The sequence below is a fragment of the Bufo gargarizans genome, chromosome 2, assembly GCF_014858855.1.
Source record: "Bufo gargarizans isolate SCDJY-AF-19 chromosome 2, ASM1485885v1, whole genome shotgun sequence".
Classification (NCBI taxonomy): Eukaryota; Metazoa; Chordata; class Amphibia; order Anura; family Bufonidae; genus Bufo; species Bufo gargarizans.
In genome coordinates this window covers 53077565-53092305 of record NC_058081.1, presented here as the reverse complement: position 1 = coordinate 53092305, position 14741 = coordinate 53077565, and the positions used below count along the sequence as shown (strand labels likewise).

The 14741-nt window shown below is 43.5% G+C and overlaps 1 protein-coding gene across 1 annotated transcript in view; it reads right to left on the bottom strand.

Annotated features, from left to right (window-relative positions):
* Positions 1–14741, bottom strand: part of DOCK5 (dedicator of cytokinesis 5) — a gene marked incomplete at its 3' end in the record, with an annotated part of 90936 nt that overhangs the window by 14445 nt on the left and 61750 nt on the right. The window contains exons 20-32 of the mRNA XM_044276961.1: positions 14083–14172; positions 13831–13931; positions 11500–11634; positions 8161–8272; positions 7966–8036; positions 6989–7095; positions 6774–6910; positions 5652–5747; positions 5425–5523; positions 5234–5328; positions 3972–4050; positions 1621–1721; positions 435–493 (exon numbers count right to left, since the gene is read on the bottom strand). Of these exons, the coding sequence (XP_044132896.1) occupies positions 435–493; positions 1621–1721; positions 3972–4050; positions 5234–5328; positions 5425–5523; positions 5652–5747; positions 6774–6910; positions 6989–7095; positions 7966–8036; positions 8161–8272; positions 11500–11634; positions 13831–13931; positions 14083–14172 (1282 nt within the window). The remainder of the gene's footprint in view (positions 1–434; positions 494–1620; positions 1722–3971; positions 4051–5233; positions 5329–5424; positions 5524–5651; positions 5748–6773; positions 6911–6988; positions 7096–7965; positions 8037–8160; positions 8273–11499; positions 11635–13830; positions 13932–14082; positions 14173–14741) is intronic.

The following is a 14741-nucleotide window of genomic DNA, read 5'->3' as shown; positions in this document are numbered from 1 at the left end:
TGAGCCAGCCCCATGAAGGTGGAGAGGCGAGTTTCCGCATGTGCGGCTGCTCTCCATTCATTGCTATGGGACTTCCAAATATAGCAGAGCGTGCCCACCCTGCCTTTGTCAGAACTCCCATAGCAGTGAATGGAGAGTACCCACGCATGCGCAGTGCACTCTCCTTCACGTCGGGGACCCCGTTCTGGAGATGGGAACGGGTTCCAGAGGAGGGACCCGCACCTATCCGACACTGGCTATATGCCATGAATATCTGAGATGGGCAAGCCCCTTTAACCCTTTCACTGCCAAGGATTTAAGTAGAGGTGCAGCACCCGCTCGAAGTCAGGGAGCAGCGTAGAAACCATTCACAGGAACTTTTCTTCATGTCATGACAGAAAAAGGGTTAATCACACACACGTGAGAAGAAATCTGATGTTACATACATGGCTCACCTAGATTATACCACATGTCCCTGATCTTCAGACCAATCTCCTTCCTCATGTCCCCATATCTGCAAGATAATACAGAGTGGTCATCAGATACACACAGGGCACATGACGAGAAAATCACTTGCTGACACCCCACTAATGACAAGAATAAGGTGTCGGAGTCCCTGGAGTGGACATAACGGTGGTCGCGCTCCTGCACCATTACAACTCCATGGAACTTCCAGAGTTGATTGGAGCGGCACCTCATTCTTGTGATCGGTGGGGATCCCAGCGGTCAGACCCCCGCGAATCAGATGCTTATACCCTATCCCGTGTATAGGGGATTTTTATGGTGGGACAATGCCTTTAAGTTGCACCTCGCATGCTACTAACTCCAAAGGTCCATCTGGAAGGATATCCGAGCTAAAATTGGCAAGTGATGGACAGGAACTCTGATATGGATTTTGCACCCAAGCTCAGGAACCTATAGGAGTTGTCCAGGATTACAAAGACAGCTGCTTTCTTCCATAAACAGCACCACCCCTGTCCACAGGTTGTACACGGTACTGCAGCTCTGCCACACAGACTCCAATAGAGCTTAGGTGCAATACCACACACCACTCATGGACAGGGTTGGTGATGTTCATGGAAGAAAGCAGCCTTGTTTTTAGAATCCTAGAAACCTCTTTAAAGTGAATGCCCACTTTTAAACACCATTATTTGGTCCAATATTATGTACTAGTTTATTACAAAATACACCTTTAGTGGGGTCAGAGCTCTACTTTTCTTATATCTTTTGCAGAAATAAATGATAAAATTCTAGCCTTCGAACACCAGCGGGGGAACAGCTCACCAAATGTCTGATAGTATTCAGGAAGCTCCTCAGCTCCCTCTAGTGGTAGCTGTAGTCAGACCAAATGTTGTAATTTACCTCTATACAATAGAATGGAGCTTCCACAACTATAAAGATATTTGGAAATCTGTACAGAATTCTGGGCCCACAATGGACATATGATGTTCAAGGGTCGAGATACCAAAGTTCCACCCCGTACATTCTGCGTGAACGTATCACTATGAACTACTCAAATCAGCCCTTCGTACATATTGTTACATGGACCTCCATGTGTTGTACGGATGTACAGACCCTATCCAAACAGAAAGCTGGACAGAAGGCAGCGTTTCATCAAACATGCCATTTCCACGCTCTTACTTGCACAGGATCTTGTGTCGCTTCTCCTGGGAGAACTTGTGGAGCTGCAGAGACTCGTGGGTTAACAGCGACACGGCCAAGTGGAAGAAGTTATTCCAGAGCTGAGAGAGAAATAGAAAGCTATAGACAGAGATCACCGGGGGGCACCTGAGGTAGTGCTACTATCCACAGTCATGGCATTTCCCAGAATTCAACACAAATGATAGAAATCAGGATCTGAATGTGCGTGCTCCTATACAGGTACCACTATAGACCACTACCTGCTATCCTTTATGTGTATGCACCCGGATTTTACATTTCTGGGGACCCAAGAAAATTAGGTCTGAGGGCCCTGTTGCACTGCTATGCTCTGCTCCATCAGCCAACTAAACTCCACCTCCATAGTAGTAAAGCCCCCAGTGGTAATAACGTCCCTACTGAGCCCCCCCCCCCCCCATATACTAAAGCCACCATAGTGTCCCAGTAGCAAAAAAAAAAAGCATCCCATAGACAGGCCAGTGGTAATAAAGCCCCCACAGTAGTAATAAAGTCCCCATAGTGCCCACCCACAGTAGTAATAAAGCCCCCATAGTATCCCCAGTAGTAATAATGCATCTTATAGTGCCCCTAGTAGTAATAAAGCATCCCATAGTGTCCCCAGTAGTAATAAAGCATCCCATTGTGTCCCCAGTAGTAATAAACCATCCCATAGTGCCCCAGTAGTAATAATGCATTCCATAGTGCCCCAATAGTAATAATGCATTCCATAGTGCCCCCAGTAGTAATAAAGCATCCCATAGTGCCCCAGTAGTAATAAAGCCCCCTTAGTGCCCCAGTAGTAGTAAAGCATCCCATAGTGTCCCCAGTAGTAATAAAGCATCCCATTGTGTCCCCAGTAGTAATAAACCATCCCATAGTGCCCCAGTAGTAATAATGCATTCCATAGTGTCCCAATAGTAATAATGCATTCCATAGTGCCCCCAGTAGTAATAAAGTCCCCATAGTGCCCCCAGTAGTAATAAAGCATCCCATAGTGCCCCAGTAGTAATAAAGCATCCCATAGCGCCCCAGTAGTAATAAAGCCCCCTTAGTGCCCCAGTAGTAGTAAAGCATCCCATAGTGTCCCCAGTAGTAATAAAGCATCCCATAGTGTCCACAGTAGTAATAAGGCATCCAATAGTGCCCCCAGTAGTAATAAAGTCCCCATAGTGCCCCCGTAGTTATAAAGCATCCCATAGTGCCCCCAGGTGTAGTAAAGCATCCCATAGTGCCCCTGTAGTTATAAAGCATCCCATAGTGTCCCCAGTAGTAATAAAGCATCCCATAGTGCACCTAGTAGTAGTAAGGCATCCCATAGTGTCCCTAGTAGTAATAAAGCATCCCATAGTGCCCCCAGTAGTAATAAAGCATCCCATAGTGCCCCCAGTAGTAATAAAGCATCCCAAAGTGCCCCCAGTAGTAATAAAGCCCCCACAGCACCCCAGTAGTAATAAAGCCTCTATGTCCCCAGTAATAATAAAGCCCCCATAGTTCCCCCAGTAGTATACAGCCCCCTGCTATATGATGAACACATGAAGTCTCCATAGTATTGTCTGAGTGTGGGTCATACCATTGTCACATACACCACTGTGCTCCCTTATGCCTGCAGCCACACCTGAGCTGGTCAAGAGTGGACGCCCCCCATGCTGCTAACAGAGGCAGCACTATCCATCACGTATGAACTGGTCCACAAAAGGCTGCTGTCTCACCACGTAAGAAGACACTGCGCCCACGCGCCTTTTTGTCACTTGCCAGGGTCAGAACCATGTGAACATCGCAGCCGTCACATGCTGGATGTCCGGACAATGTCAGTGTCAGGTCCTAGTGTCAGGCAGTGGGCCAGCAACACTGGATCTCTGCCAGCGGGAACCGGCATTTGGCAATAGGGCAGGCCGGCACCGTCTGCTGTGAAGACACATGGTTTGGCCTGCAGGCCTTTATCATGTCTTGATGCTGGATGAAGGCCTGGTAAACTAGACTTGGCCTTGGCAGTGACTGTGTATCGGCTCATTATTACTTCCCTTAGATGAGAGGTAATATTGATTCTACATGATCAGGCAGCTTTCCTTTATTACTGCTGCAAAAGCACCAGCATAAAATGCACCTATAATTACCCTCCATGACATCTAATATTTATGGAGATCCCACTTTTGTGAAGAAGGCATAAAAATGCTTTTACTTTAATTGAAAAGAGTCGGTCATTACCATTTCATGGGCAACTCCACAGTCTGACTGCCCTTACCGTAAAGAACAACTTTTTTAATTCAGATTCCCGTCACCTAGTCTCTTGAGACCTTATCCAAGCTCAGAACTTGCACAGGAGATATTCTCACCTGCAGTTCGAAGTTGGTCTGATCCAGGAAGAACTTGTTTAGAACGACAGAAAACCTGTTCATGGCCCGAAGGAACACCCTGCAAGTGAGACGCCTGGAAATTAGTCAACAAGGACATGGAACACGTTACAGCTCAAAAGTTCTTACAGTAAAATTCCATGAATCGGGCCTCTGATAACCAGATCTTACTTCCAGATGGCGTTTATTTTTCATGGTTCCTCAACCTTGCAAGAGAGTTTTATATAATTTTCTATGACCATTCATTAATCTGTAATATCTGTCAATCTGCCACCTACGAGTTACTGTTGATGCTGGATTAAAGGGTCCTCACGTGTAGCAGCTCTGTGAAGTCTTTTCTTTTCTGTTAAACTGCTTTCAGTCAGACCTCTCCATCCTAATTCACTAACATCAAGTGGTTGTCATCGTTTGCCATGTTACAGATACCGTGGGGCTGCAGCCCGGTCATGGTCACTTTTTCTAGAAGCCTGCCAGCTTACATTACATTTTCCACAACCCCCACCTTTTTCTTTGCCTTTCTGTATACTCTTTTTCACTTCTTTAATCAGTGTCAATGCTGCTGTAATCACAGGACTTTATCAGCTAGCAAGTTCCCTTGAAAAACACAAAGGTAACTTGTAAATTTCTTATTGGGAAAGATTTTTTGTGTGATGGTATATATTTATCACCATATATCTGTTCCTACAGTTGATTTCTGCAGGGAGAAAGTAAAGGTCTTCAGTAGTTCATGTCTCCCGTTACTCTAGCCTATACTAAAATGAATTGTGTGGCGTATGTGTGAATAAAGCTAATAACTGGCATACAGTATTGTTTAATTCTAGATTAGAAACTTGGATTTACTCAAAGAGGTGCACATTCTAAAAGATTGTGGATTACTAACAGTAAGTAATAAGGAGGAGTAATGAGTAAAGACGTAGGAAGAAGACTCCTACTTGTACTGTATCATGGTCATCAGCATACAATACCATGGGAAATATTTTTAAATTATGGTATATATTTATAGGGATATATCAGTTCCTACAGTTCATGTCTGCAGGGAGAAAGTAAAGGGCTTCAGTAAATTCAAGTCACTCTGCCCAATACTGAAATAGATTATGTAGCGTACACGTGAATAAAGCTAATAATTAGCATACAGTATTTTTAATTGTAGATTAGAAACTTGGATTTAGAGGTGCACATCTTAAAAGATTGTGGATCCCTAGCGGGAAGAATAGAGAATAAAGGCGTAGGAAGAAGACGCCTACTTGTTCTGTGTCATGGTCATCAGCATCCAATCCCTTGGGAACACTCGTTTTCCAATTAGGTCTTTGAACATAATAAATGTTTCCATCAGGAAATCCTACACAAGGCGGAGAGAAAGGTGGAAAGCTGTTATGAAGGAATGAGAAGATGAGAAATGGACAACTCACAGTAGCAACTCCAGTGGAGGACTTACAATGATGTCTTGACGAGTCTTGAAAGTGCCCACATAGTGATCATAGTGATAATCCTCCATCTGTCTGAGAACGGCGGTCATACAAGCCACAAAACGACCCTAAAGCAGGAAACAATCAGAAATATTTCCATGAAAACTCATCAATGTCATGACGTCTCCTCTACAGCTCAGCACCATTATATCAACATTCAAGAGGCAAGGTGGATTCTCCCACCTCGGAGACTCACTATATGTGGTGACTGCCGACTCATCCCAATAACTGTCCTATTTATTCTCCGTAGCAGACGCTCCATGATGAGCTGGATATGCTGAGTAGAGTCACACTGTAAAACGTGAGATAACATTTATTATCTACAGTTATTATTTTTATTCACTCTGGGAAGAAGGTATGCAAATGAGCTCTTAGCAAGCGCTGCCTCTGATGCCACCAGATGTAAGGCAGCTATCCTATAAGTCAATGTTTGACCCTTTCAATAGGCCTTGAGACATGACTTGGATATTAAACAAGCCAGACCGCTGTTTCGGGGTGATTGCACCTCATCAGTGCATAGCAGAGAGTACTGGCTTATCTGGGTGAGAGGCCTAAAAAAAATGGGCCAGAACATGTTGAAAATAAGAAAGAAGCTTTACTCACCTCCACAGATCCCCGAGGCTCTGCACTTCCTGATCCAGCTCGTCTTGCCTCACAGCAGATGTGGGAGAGTGGTGGAGGGGAGTAAAGCTTCTTTCTTATTTATGACTGACCCTGAGCCACCCTTAATGATCAGTGATTTTTGGTCCTAAATATCCACTTTTCAGTGCATGTGCTGGTTTAATGGTCTGAATTTTTATTTCTTGAGCTGCCAAAATAAGTTAAGTATGTTTTTACCGTGACACGTTTTTAGTTTTATTAGGGGTAAAATGTGTTTTTATCCTATTCATAGTTTTGTTGTTTTTTAATTAGCAAACTGACACTTTAAGAATGGCCTCCCTATTTTGTGTCGGTCATTTTGATACATTATATGTGTAGCCTTGGGTTATATGACAGCTATAGAAACAGTTTATATTGATGTAGCCAGGGTGTTTTTCACTTTCTTTATATTTGAAACTTTTTTTTTATTTTATTTTGTATTATATGTTTTGTAACATATGCATTCTTCCAGCGCCACACCAGTCCGCGGGTAGTGTGTGGTATTGCACAATAACGTCAATGGGGCTGATCTGCAGTACCAGACATGGACAGGTATGGCACTGCTTTTTGAGGAAGTCAGCCATGTTTTTTTTATCCTGGACCACGCTATCTACTGAACCCTTTACTTATCGTATAACTACTGATGCTTTTATTAGTACCATATTACTATGTCACTCACTGCTTCTTTGTTCTGGAGAACCTCCAAAGTATTACTGAGGAGCTGTCCGCTGGCTTCATAATCTGGTTTATTACAATTGTCGTCCAACTGTCCACTCAGCTGGTCAATAAAATGAGGTAGAAGGGCATCTCTGCACTCTGCAAAAAATAAGTTCTAACATTAAATTATGAAATGTACTGTATTATAGGTCAAGATCTTTACCACGAGGTACTCACCTGGTTGCAGAAAGAGGTCACTCTCCACCACTTTGCACATGCAGGTCAGGGTCTGATGGACAAGCTGGTCTGGAGGAACACTCTGCATGAACTTGGCGAAGAGGTCACTGTAAAATAATAAGAAGGTCAAGAGACTTGTCTAAAGGTGAATTCACCACTGCAAAATTGTTTTGATTTGGAGCATATGACTCTTGTCAAGTACTTTTCTGTGGCAAAAATATTTTCTATCACCCTGTATGGTGATACAGCCGTGGCAATTGGTTGATTGTCGGAGGTCAAGCTCCCGACATACAGTTCATTTTTCTTGTAGTATCTGCCATTTAGATCAATGGTTGTCCATGTACAGTAATACAAGGAGACCTCGAGTCTACAGTCTAGTAGAGGGTAGAGTGTATCCATATGGACAGGGGTTAACTTGTACCCTTCATCCTAAGGATCAGCCTAGCCATAGGTACCCAGCCCAAAACTTGTAAGTATACATCATGCCATTCAAATCTTGGGTATGAAAATTCAAAATTACACACTACATGGAAAATTTATGGAAATGGAGAACCAATTCAACCCTTTTCCTCCAGAGGATCTTATTAATATTGGAACAGAAGAACTTCAGTAACTGAGGAAGTATCTTTCACAGTCTTTTGACTAAAGACTCTGAGGCTAGCCTCTTGGCTTTAAAACAAGACTGAAATCATGGCTGTAGCCACAATCTAGCTGGAGCTAGTGCAAGTTAAAGATGGTACACTTTTAGCCCCAAAAATTTGCACAAAAACTTACAATTTAAGGGAAATTGCATGAAGGTGCCTTTCAGGAGCAGCAGAAGGTTTAAATTAGGTATACGATGGATATGGCTCTGGTGAATTAAACTACATGGAACTCAAAGGTGTTTTTAAGATAAAACCGGTATTAAGAAGATCACGACTTCTGGACAACATGACTGTGGCAGAATATTCTACTCACTTTTCCGTCAGTTCATTTACCTCAGCTCTACTGGATTAAAGACATTTTTTAAATGATTTATAATTCCTGGAAGATACTTCAATGCGGCCGCCTGCAACACAAACACATCAATCGCTTTATATATGGGAAACATTCTTCATCCAGAACTTCCGAAGAACACAAGGTGCTGTGCAGCTGTATCCAGAATCAATGGCCTACCTAGGCCCATCACGCACCTTAATCTTCACGGCTTCCTGCAATGGCCGGTCCATCAGTTCATTAAAGGCCAGAAACAGCTGTCGTATGGAGTCACTGAACTGGTCTCTTCCTTCTTCCTGACCGTAAAACCTGACAGGTCAGCAAATCAAGAGATAGAGTCATGTACAGTACAGTATTCATTTTCTTATTGAGATCCACATTTACTTCTCACCTGAAAGTAGTGACCTTATACTCAGTGGATCTTAGTGTTGTTTCTATAAGTTACTACACAAAAATAAGACCAACTAGTGGGGACCATGGATATCATTAGGAGTACTCAACCTATGTGACGGAAGCGTTACAGATGACCTGGCCTGTAATCTCCTCTAATCCCAACTGTATAATGCTTTTATTAGATTACTCTGTATGGAGCTGTTATTTGAGCGCTGTATGGTATTATTATCCGAGTACTGGATGGTGGTATTGTTTGAGCACTGTTTAGTGTTTCATTGACAAAAAACAAAACCCCAGATAGAAATGTCATATTTCTGCAAAACTTGGCATGCAGTTATGTCTCAGGCAGATATGTAAATGATTACAGGTGTGGTCTGATTAGATGCTGCTTCTGGCCACAAGAGGGTGTGTACGTGTTTCCCCTGCTGCTTTATAAAAAGGCTCTCAGAAGCTACTTTTGGGTAGTGTACCTCTTGGGTAGAGATCATTGACTGCTAGACATGCCTCGAAGACATTTTACTAAGTTGACAGACATTGAGGGGGTGCATCATTGAGAGAAGCAGGAAAGCAGTTTAAAAAAAACTACCCGTCATCTAGTCCGTTATGATCTAGCTGTTAGGAGGTGTTGGGTGCAGTGGTTACATGAGGGCACATACACATGGTGAACAGGCCTCAGACAGCCCAGAGAGAGCACTAGTAGAGAGGATCCTTTGATCTGCACGAGCAGTCCCTATTAGTGATATGAGGGACACTAACAGGTCAATGATATGTGCAGGACATCCCGCGGCCACATGTGTTCCTCTCATGACAGGACTTCCAGCTGGCATTTTTCAGCAGGGTAATGCTCGCCCACACACAGCAAGGGCTTCCCAGGAAAGTCTCCTCCAGATTGCAACACTTCCTTGGCTGCCCGGTCACCAGATTTATCCCTAATCCAGCATTTATGGAACCAGCTGAGACACAAGCTTCAGAAATCTACCAGTGTGCAGGATCTACAGGCCCAGCTGTAACATCTGTGGGCAAATGTGCCGCAGGATACCCTACAGGACCTGTATGCCTCCATGCCCAACCATATCTCATCTTGTATCCAGGCTGGAGGCTGTATCTCAACTTGAATCCAGGCTAGAGGCCGTATCTCAACTTCAATAAAGGCTAGAGGCCATATCTCATCTTGTATCCAGGCTAGAGGGCATATCTCACCTTTTATCCAGGCTAGAGGCCATATCTCATCTTGTGTCTAGGCTAGAGGCCATATCTCACCTTGTATCCAGGCTAGAGGCCGTATCTCATCTTGTATCCAGGCTGGAGGCTGTATCTCATCTTGTCTCCAGGCTAGAGGCCTTATCTCATCTTGTCTCCAGGCTAGAGGCCATATCTCATCTTGTCTCCAGGCTAGAGGCCATATGTCCTCTTGTCTCCAGGCTAGAGGCCATATGTCCTCTTGTCTCCAGGCTAGAGGCCATATGTCATCTTGTCTCCAGGCTAGAGGCCATATCTCATCTTGTCTCCAGGCTAGAGGCCATATGTCCTCTTGTCTCCAGGCTAGAGGCCATATGTCATCTTGTATCCAGGCTAGAGGCCATATGTCCTCTTGTATCCAGGCTAGAGGCCATATGTCCTCTTGTATCCAGGCTAGAGGCCGTATCTCATCTTGTATCCAGGCTAGAGGCGTATCTCATCTTGCATCCAGGCTAGAGGCCGTATTTCATCTGGTATCCAGCCTATAGGTGGTCCAACAGGGTACTAAAGCCTCCTTTCAATTGTACAGCTTTCCCCAATAAACCTATCCCTTCATTCTAACACTAGAGAAAATACTCCAGCAATGTAGTTTCAAGACTGTTAATATTTATATCATGTGACGTTTCAGCCTAATTTGGCCTTCATCAAACTGGTGCTGCTAAGAGTAAAGGGTTAGGGAAGCGTGCGCTCTCTGGATCTGTGCCTCAGCACTTTAGGAAATGCGCATTTCCTACAGTGCTGAGGCACAGAGCCAGAGAGCGCACGCTTCCCTGACCCTTTACTCTTAGCGACACCAGTTTGATGAAGGCCAAATTAGGCCGAAACGTCACATGATTTGTACAGCCGCAACTCCAATAAATACTAACAGTCTTTAAACTACATTGCTGGAGTATTTTCTCTATTGTGAATGGCGTTGGAACCCGACTGCTAGCACTAGAAAGCGGAGTGCCACAAAGTATTTTTGAACTTTATTCTAAACAAAGTATTTTTGAACTTTATTCTAACACTGTAGTCACGCACACATATCATCGTTACATTCACACATAGAAAGTTTCATTTGATTCCAAGAATAAAAATATCGAATTTATCTCTAAATGGTGGTAATGAAAATGTCGACTCATCCCACAAAAATCATGTCCTCCCACAGCTGCTTATATTGTGCAAAAGTAGTAGAACATAAAAATGTCTAAAATCTTGGTGCGTCCTATAGTGTGAAAAATATTTTATTTTAATACACAGATGGCCGATGGTCATGAAAAACTGTACTCTCTTCAATACACAGGATGGCAATACAGGAAACCTCCCATTTTTGTTTGGCATTTATTGCATATATGCAATGAGTGTAAATATTTTGTCCAACTGAACACCCCCTTTTGTATAACAAGCTGCCCCTCCAATCAGCTGATCACCAGGAGCCCACCTCCAGTGCTTGAAATGACAAGGGAAAGTTGTAGGCAGCCACACGTTACCCAATGGGCGAGATTTATCACAGGGGAGGGATTTTTAAAGTCAGTTTTGCAGGAGTCTGCCTTTCCATAATTCATGTCAAATATATAAAAAGTTGCACAATGTTTCATAAATTTGCTGCTTAATTATGTGTCCTGAGATGCTGATCCACTTTCTACGTCACCCCTTTACTGGAGTTGAGATGGCAACAGTTTTTGGGATTTTTTAAAAAGTTGCAGCTGTAAAACTGCCTTAAATCCGCTCGACAAGTTAATCGCCTTCACTTCCCCATTCATTTTTGAAAACTGAAGTGAGTGGAGTAAAATGTTGCAAATGCGCAAATAAGACAAAAGAAAAAAAATGCAAAGCTCTATTTTGTGATTTTTTTGAAGTAAGAATTCAGAAGTGCAGGGCGTGATAAAGTCCCCCCAATGTTGTAAAGTAATGACGGCACCCACCTTAGGTACAGGTCTCTGGACTGGACAATAAACCAAAACAAGTACTTGATGGCTTTTAGGGATGAGAAGAGCATCTCCCTGCAACTTGGGTCGTCAGCGCTCCTCACGTACCAGGTCAGCACCTTGATCAGCTTCCTACAGACATGTTAAAAAAAAAATACCCAAATGCATGACTGCACAGAAGCATGACATAATGGAAGTCAATTATGATCTGTGCATCCTGTCCATATAGAGAGGCAGGAGAGCAGATTTTTACTTAAAGCTTACCTTTTAAAAAAAAAAAATCCCCCCCCCACTGTAGATTATAAGAATACTAATAGTCACGAGGAGTTACAGGACCAGTAACATCATGATACAAATCACAAAACTCAAAGACTCCAACGATTCATTATAATTTATAGAAAAAGGTACATTATTCTTTATCATACACACCTAACTGCTGCAGAACCTCTTTATAAAGAAGGAGAAGGAGATACCCTGTCAACTACTGACTGATATAAAATGTTTTCTTTAAAAAAATGTTCTGCAGCAGCTGAGGTGTGTATTGTGAGGTTCTGCAGCAGCTGAGGTGTGTATTATGATGTTCTGCAGCAGCTGAGGAGTGTATTATGAGGTTCTGCAGCAGCTGAGGTGTGTATTATGATGTTCTGCAGCAGCTGAGGTGTGTATTATGAGGTTCTGCAGCAGCTGAGGTGTGTGATATGAGGTTCTGCAGCAGCTGAGGTGTGAATTATGAGGTTCTGCAGCAGCTGAGGTGTGTATTATGATGTTCTGCAGCAGCTGAGGAGTGTATTATGAGGTTCTGCAGCAGCTGAGGTGTGTATTATGATGTTCTGCAGCAGCTGAGGTGTGTATTATGAGGTTCTGCAGCAGCTGAGGTGTGTGATATGAGGTTCTGCAGCAGCTGAGGTGTGAATTATGAGGTTCTGCAGCAGCTGAGGTGTGTATTATGAGGTTCTGCAGCAGCTGAGGTGTGCATTATGATGTTCGGCAGCAGCTGAGGTGTGTATTATGATGTTCGGCAGCAGCTGAGATGTGTATTATGATGTTCTGCAGCAGTTGAGGTGTGTATTATGAGGTTCTGCAGCAGTTGAGGTGTGTATTAGGAGGTTCTGCAGCAGTTGATGTGTGTATTAGGAGGTTCTGCAGCAGTTGATGTGTGTATTAAGAGGTTCTGCAGCAGTTGAGGTGTGTATTATGAGATTCTGCAGCAGCTGATATGTTATGTTCTGCAGTAGCTGAGGTGTGTATTATGATGTTCTGCAGCAGCTGAGGTGTGTATTATGATGTTCTGCAGCAGCTGAGGTGTGTATTATGAGGTTCTGCAGCAGCTGAGGTGTGTATTATGAGGTTCTGCAGCAGCTGAGGTGTGTATTATGAGGTTCTGCAGCAGCTGAGGTGTGTATTATGAGGTTCTGCAGCAGCTGAGGTGTGTGTTATGATGTTCTGCAGCAGTTGAGGTGTGTATTATGATGTTCTGCGGAAGCTGAGGTGTGCTTCTGGAGCAGCAGAGATATATATAAAAGGATGTTCTGCAGCAGCTGGGACACAGACCTGTATAATGCACACTGCAGCTGCTGCTGGAGAACCTCTTTTGTAAAAATGATCTCTACATGTCAGTCAATTAGTGTTAGACGTAGGAGAAGCAAATTCCAACAAGTGACCTGTGACAGGATGACTCTGCAGGAAGAGACAAGCAGTGCCAAGGTAGCGCCGCTCATCTCTGTATAATTGTCAGGTTCGGATGCAGATATTATTTACAGACATCAATAGAAATGTTCCACTGACATTGATTTTATGAACATTATGGATGTGTGCGGCCACATACATAGATTAACAACAATCCCAGTTCTGGACCAGAATGCAATTCAGCATTATGATGTAAAGTCCCCTGGTGTACAGAGAGAATAGGTGACAACCACTCTGGCACAAAATGTCCCTCAGAGAAGTGGATGTCACATGTTGGTTCATAACCACCCCCTGCCCTGACTGTCACCTTCTGCAAATAAGAAACCAAAGTTTGTCTTCCTCCTTCTCGTCCTGTCACCTTACATGGTCAAATTTGCTGTTTTAAGTCATGTTCACATTTCTGTCAGATATTCCTTCATATTTGCAGCATGATGAGCTTGTCTCCTTGTCAAAATCAGAGAAACTGTGACAGAGCCCAATGAACCCCAACACTGGGGGCATCATTCTTTTGGTTTGCTTGCTTCTATGAAGGAACAGAAAAGCAACCATTTTGATGGTTCTAGAAACGTCCAGGAAAGACCAGGTAACCATGATGGCAGCAGCAGCCAGAGGCACACATGCCTCATCAGATCTCCTACTTACTCAAAGGCCAGAGTCGTACTGAAGTGCTTGGTGATATAGGTCTCCAGGACCGGGTTAAAGTGCTGAAACTTAATATCTGCGATCAGAGAAATAATAAAAACCTGAAAGAACAAGACAAAAGGAGTGAATGAGAAGAAGAAAATACGAGGACAGGATGAAAAGAAGGACACCAAAGAATAAGGGGAGGACTAAGGGTCCAGGAAACAAGATACATGGGAACCAGAAGATACATGGTCATCTGTTCCATCTCACCAGAGCATCAAACACCAGCACGTCACAGCTCTCCTTGTCTTGTCCCTCCATCATTATGTTGAACAGAGCGTCCAGTGTGTCCTGCAGGAACTAAGTGACAGGAAGCAGAGGAGTCAGACATGACAAGAGCCACATTGAGAATTATCTCCACCAAAGACAAGTCCTCCTAGTACTATATACACAAATAGCACGTCTCTATTATCCATTCAATCCCTTGAAGATCATTTTTGGCCTCCAAAAGCATTTTGTTTTTGCCTCTTGGCATTCTTCCAGTCATATTTATTTTTCCTTTTAGGACAACCAACTTGTATGAAGCCTCCTTAGTTGGCTGGACTTATTGTTCTTTATTTTCATTTTAGGTACATACATCTGTGTTCAGACTTCAGTTATTTGGTCCGTTTTTTCCATCAGTTAGGGTCCATTCACACGTCTGTACCGTGTTTTGCGGATCCACGGATCCGTAAAACACCGACATGGCAATGTGCGTTCCGCATTTTGCGGACCGCACATCGCCGGCACTAATAGAATATGCCTATTCTTGTCCACAATTGCGGACAAGAATAGGACGAGTTCTATTTTTTGGGGGGAACGGAAATGCGGACCGGGAAGTTCAGGAACCATGGGATTCTCGCCCTTCGAGCTGCTATACGGCAAGTGAG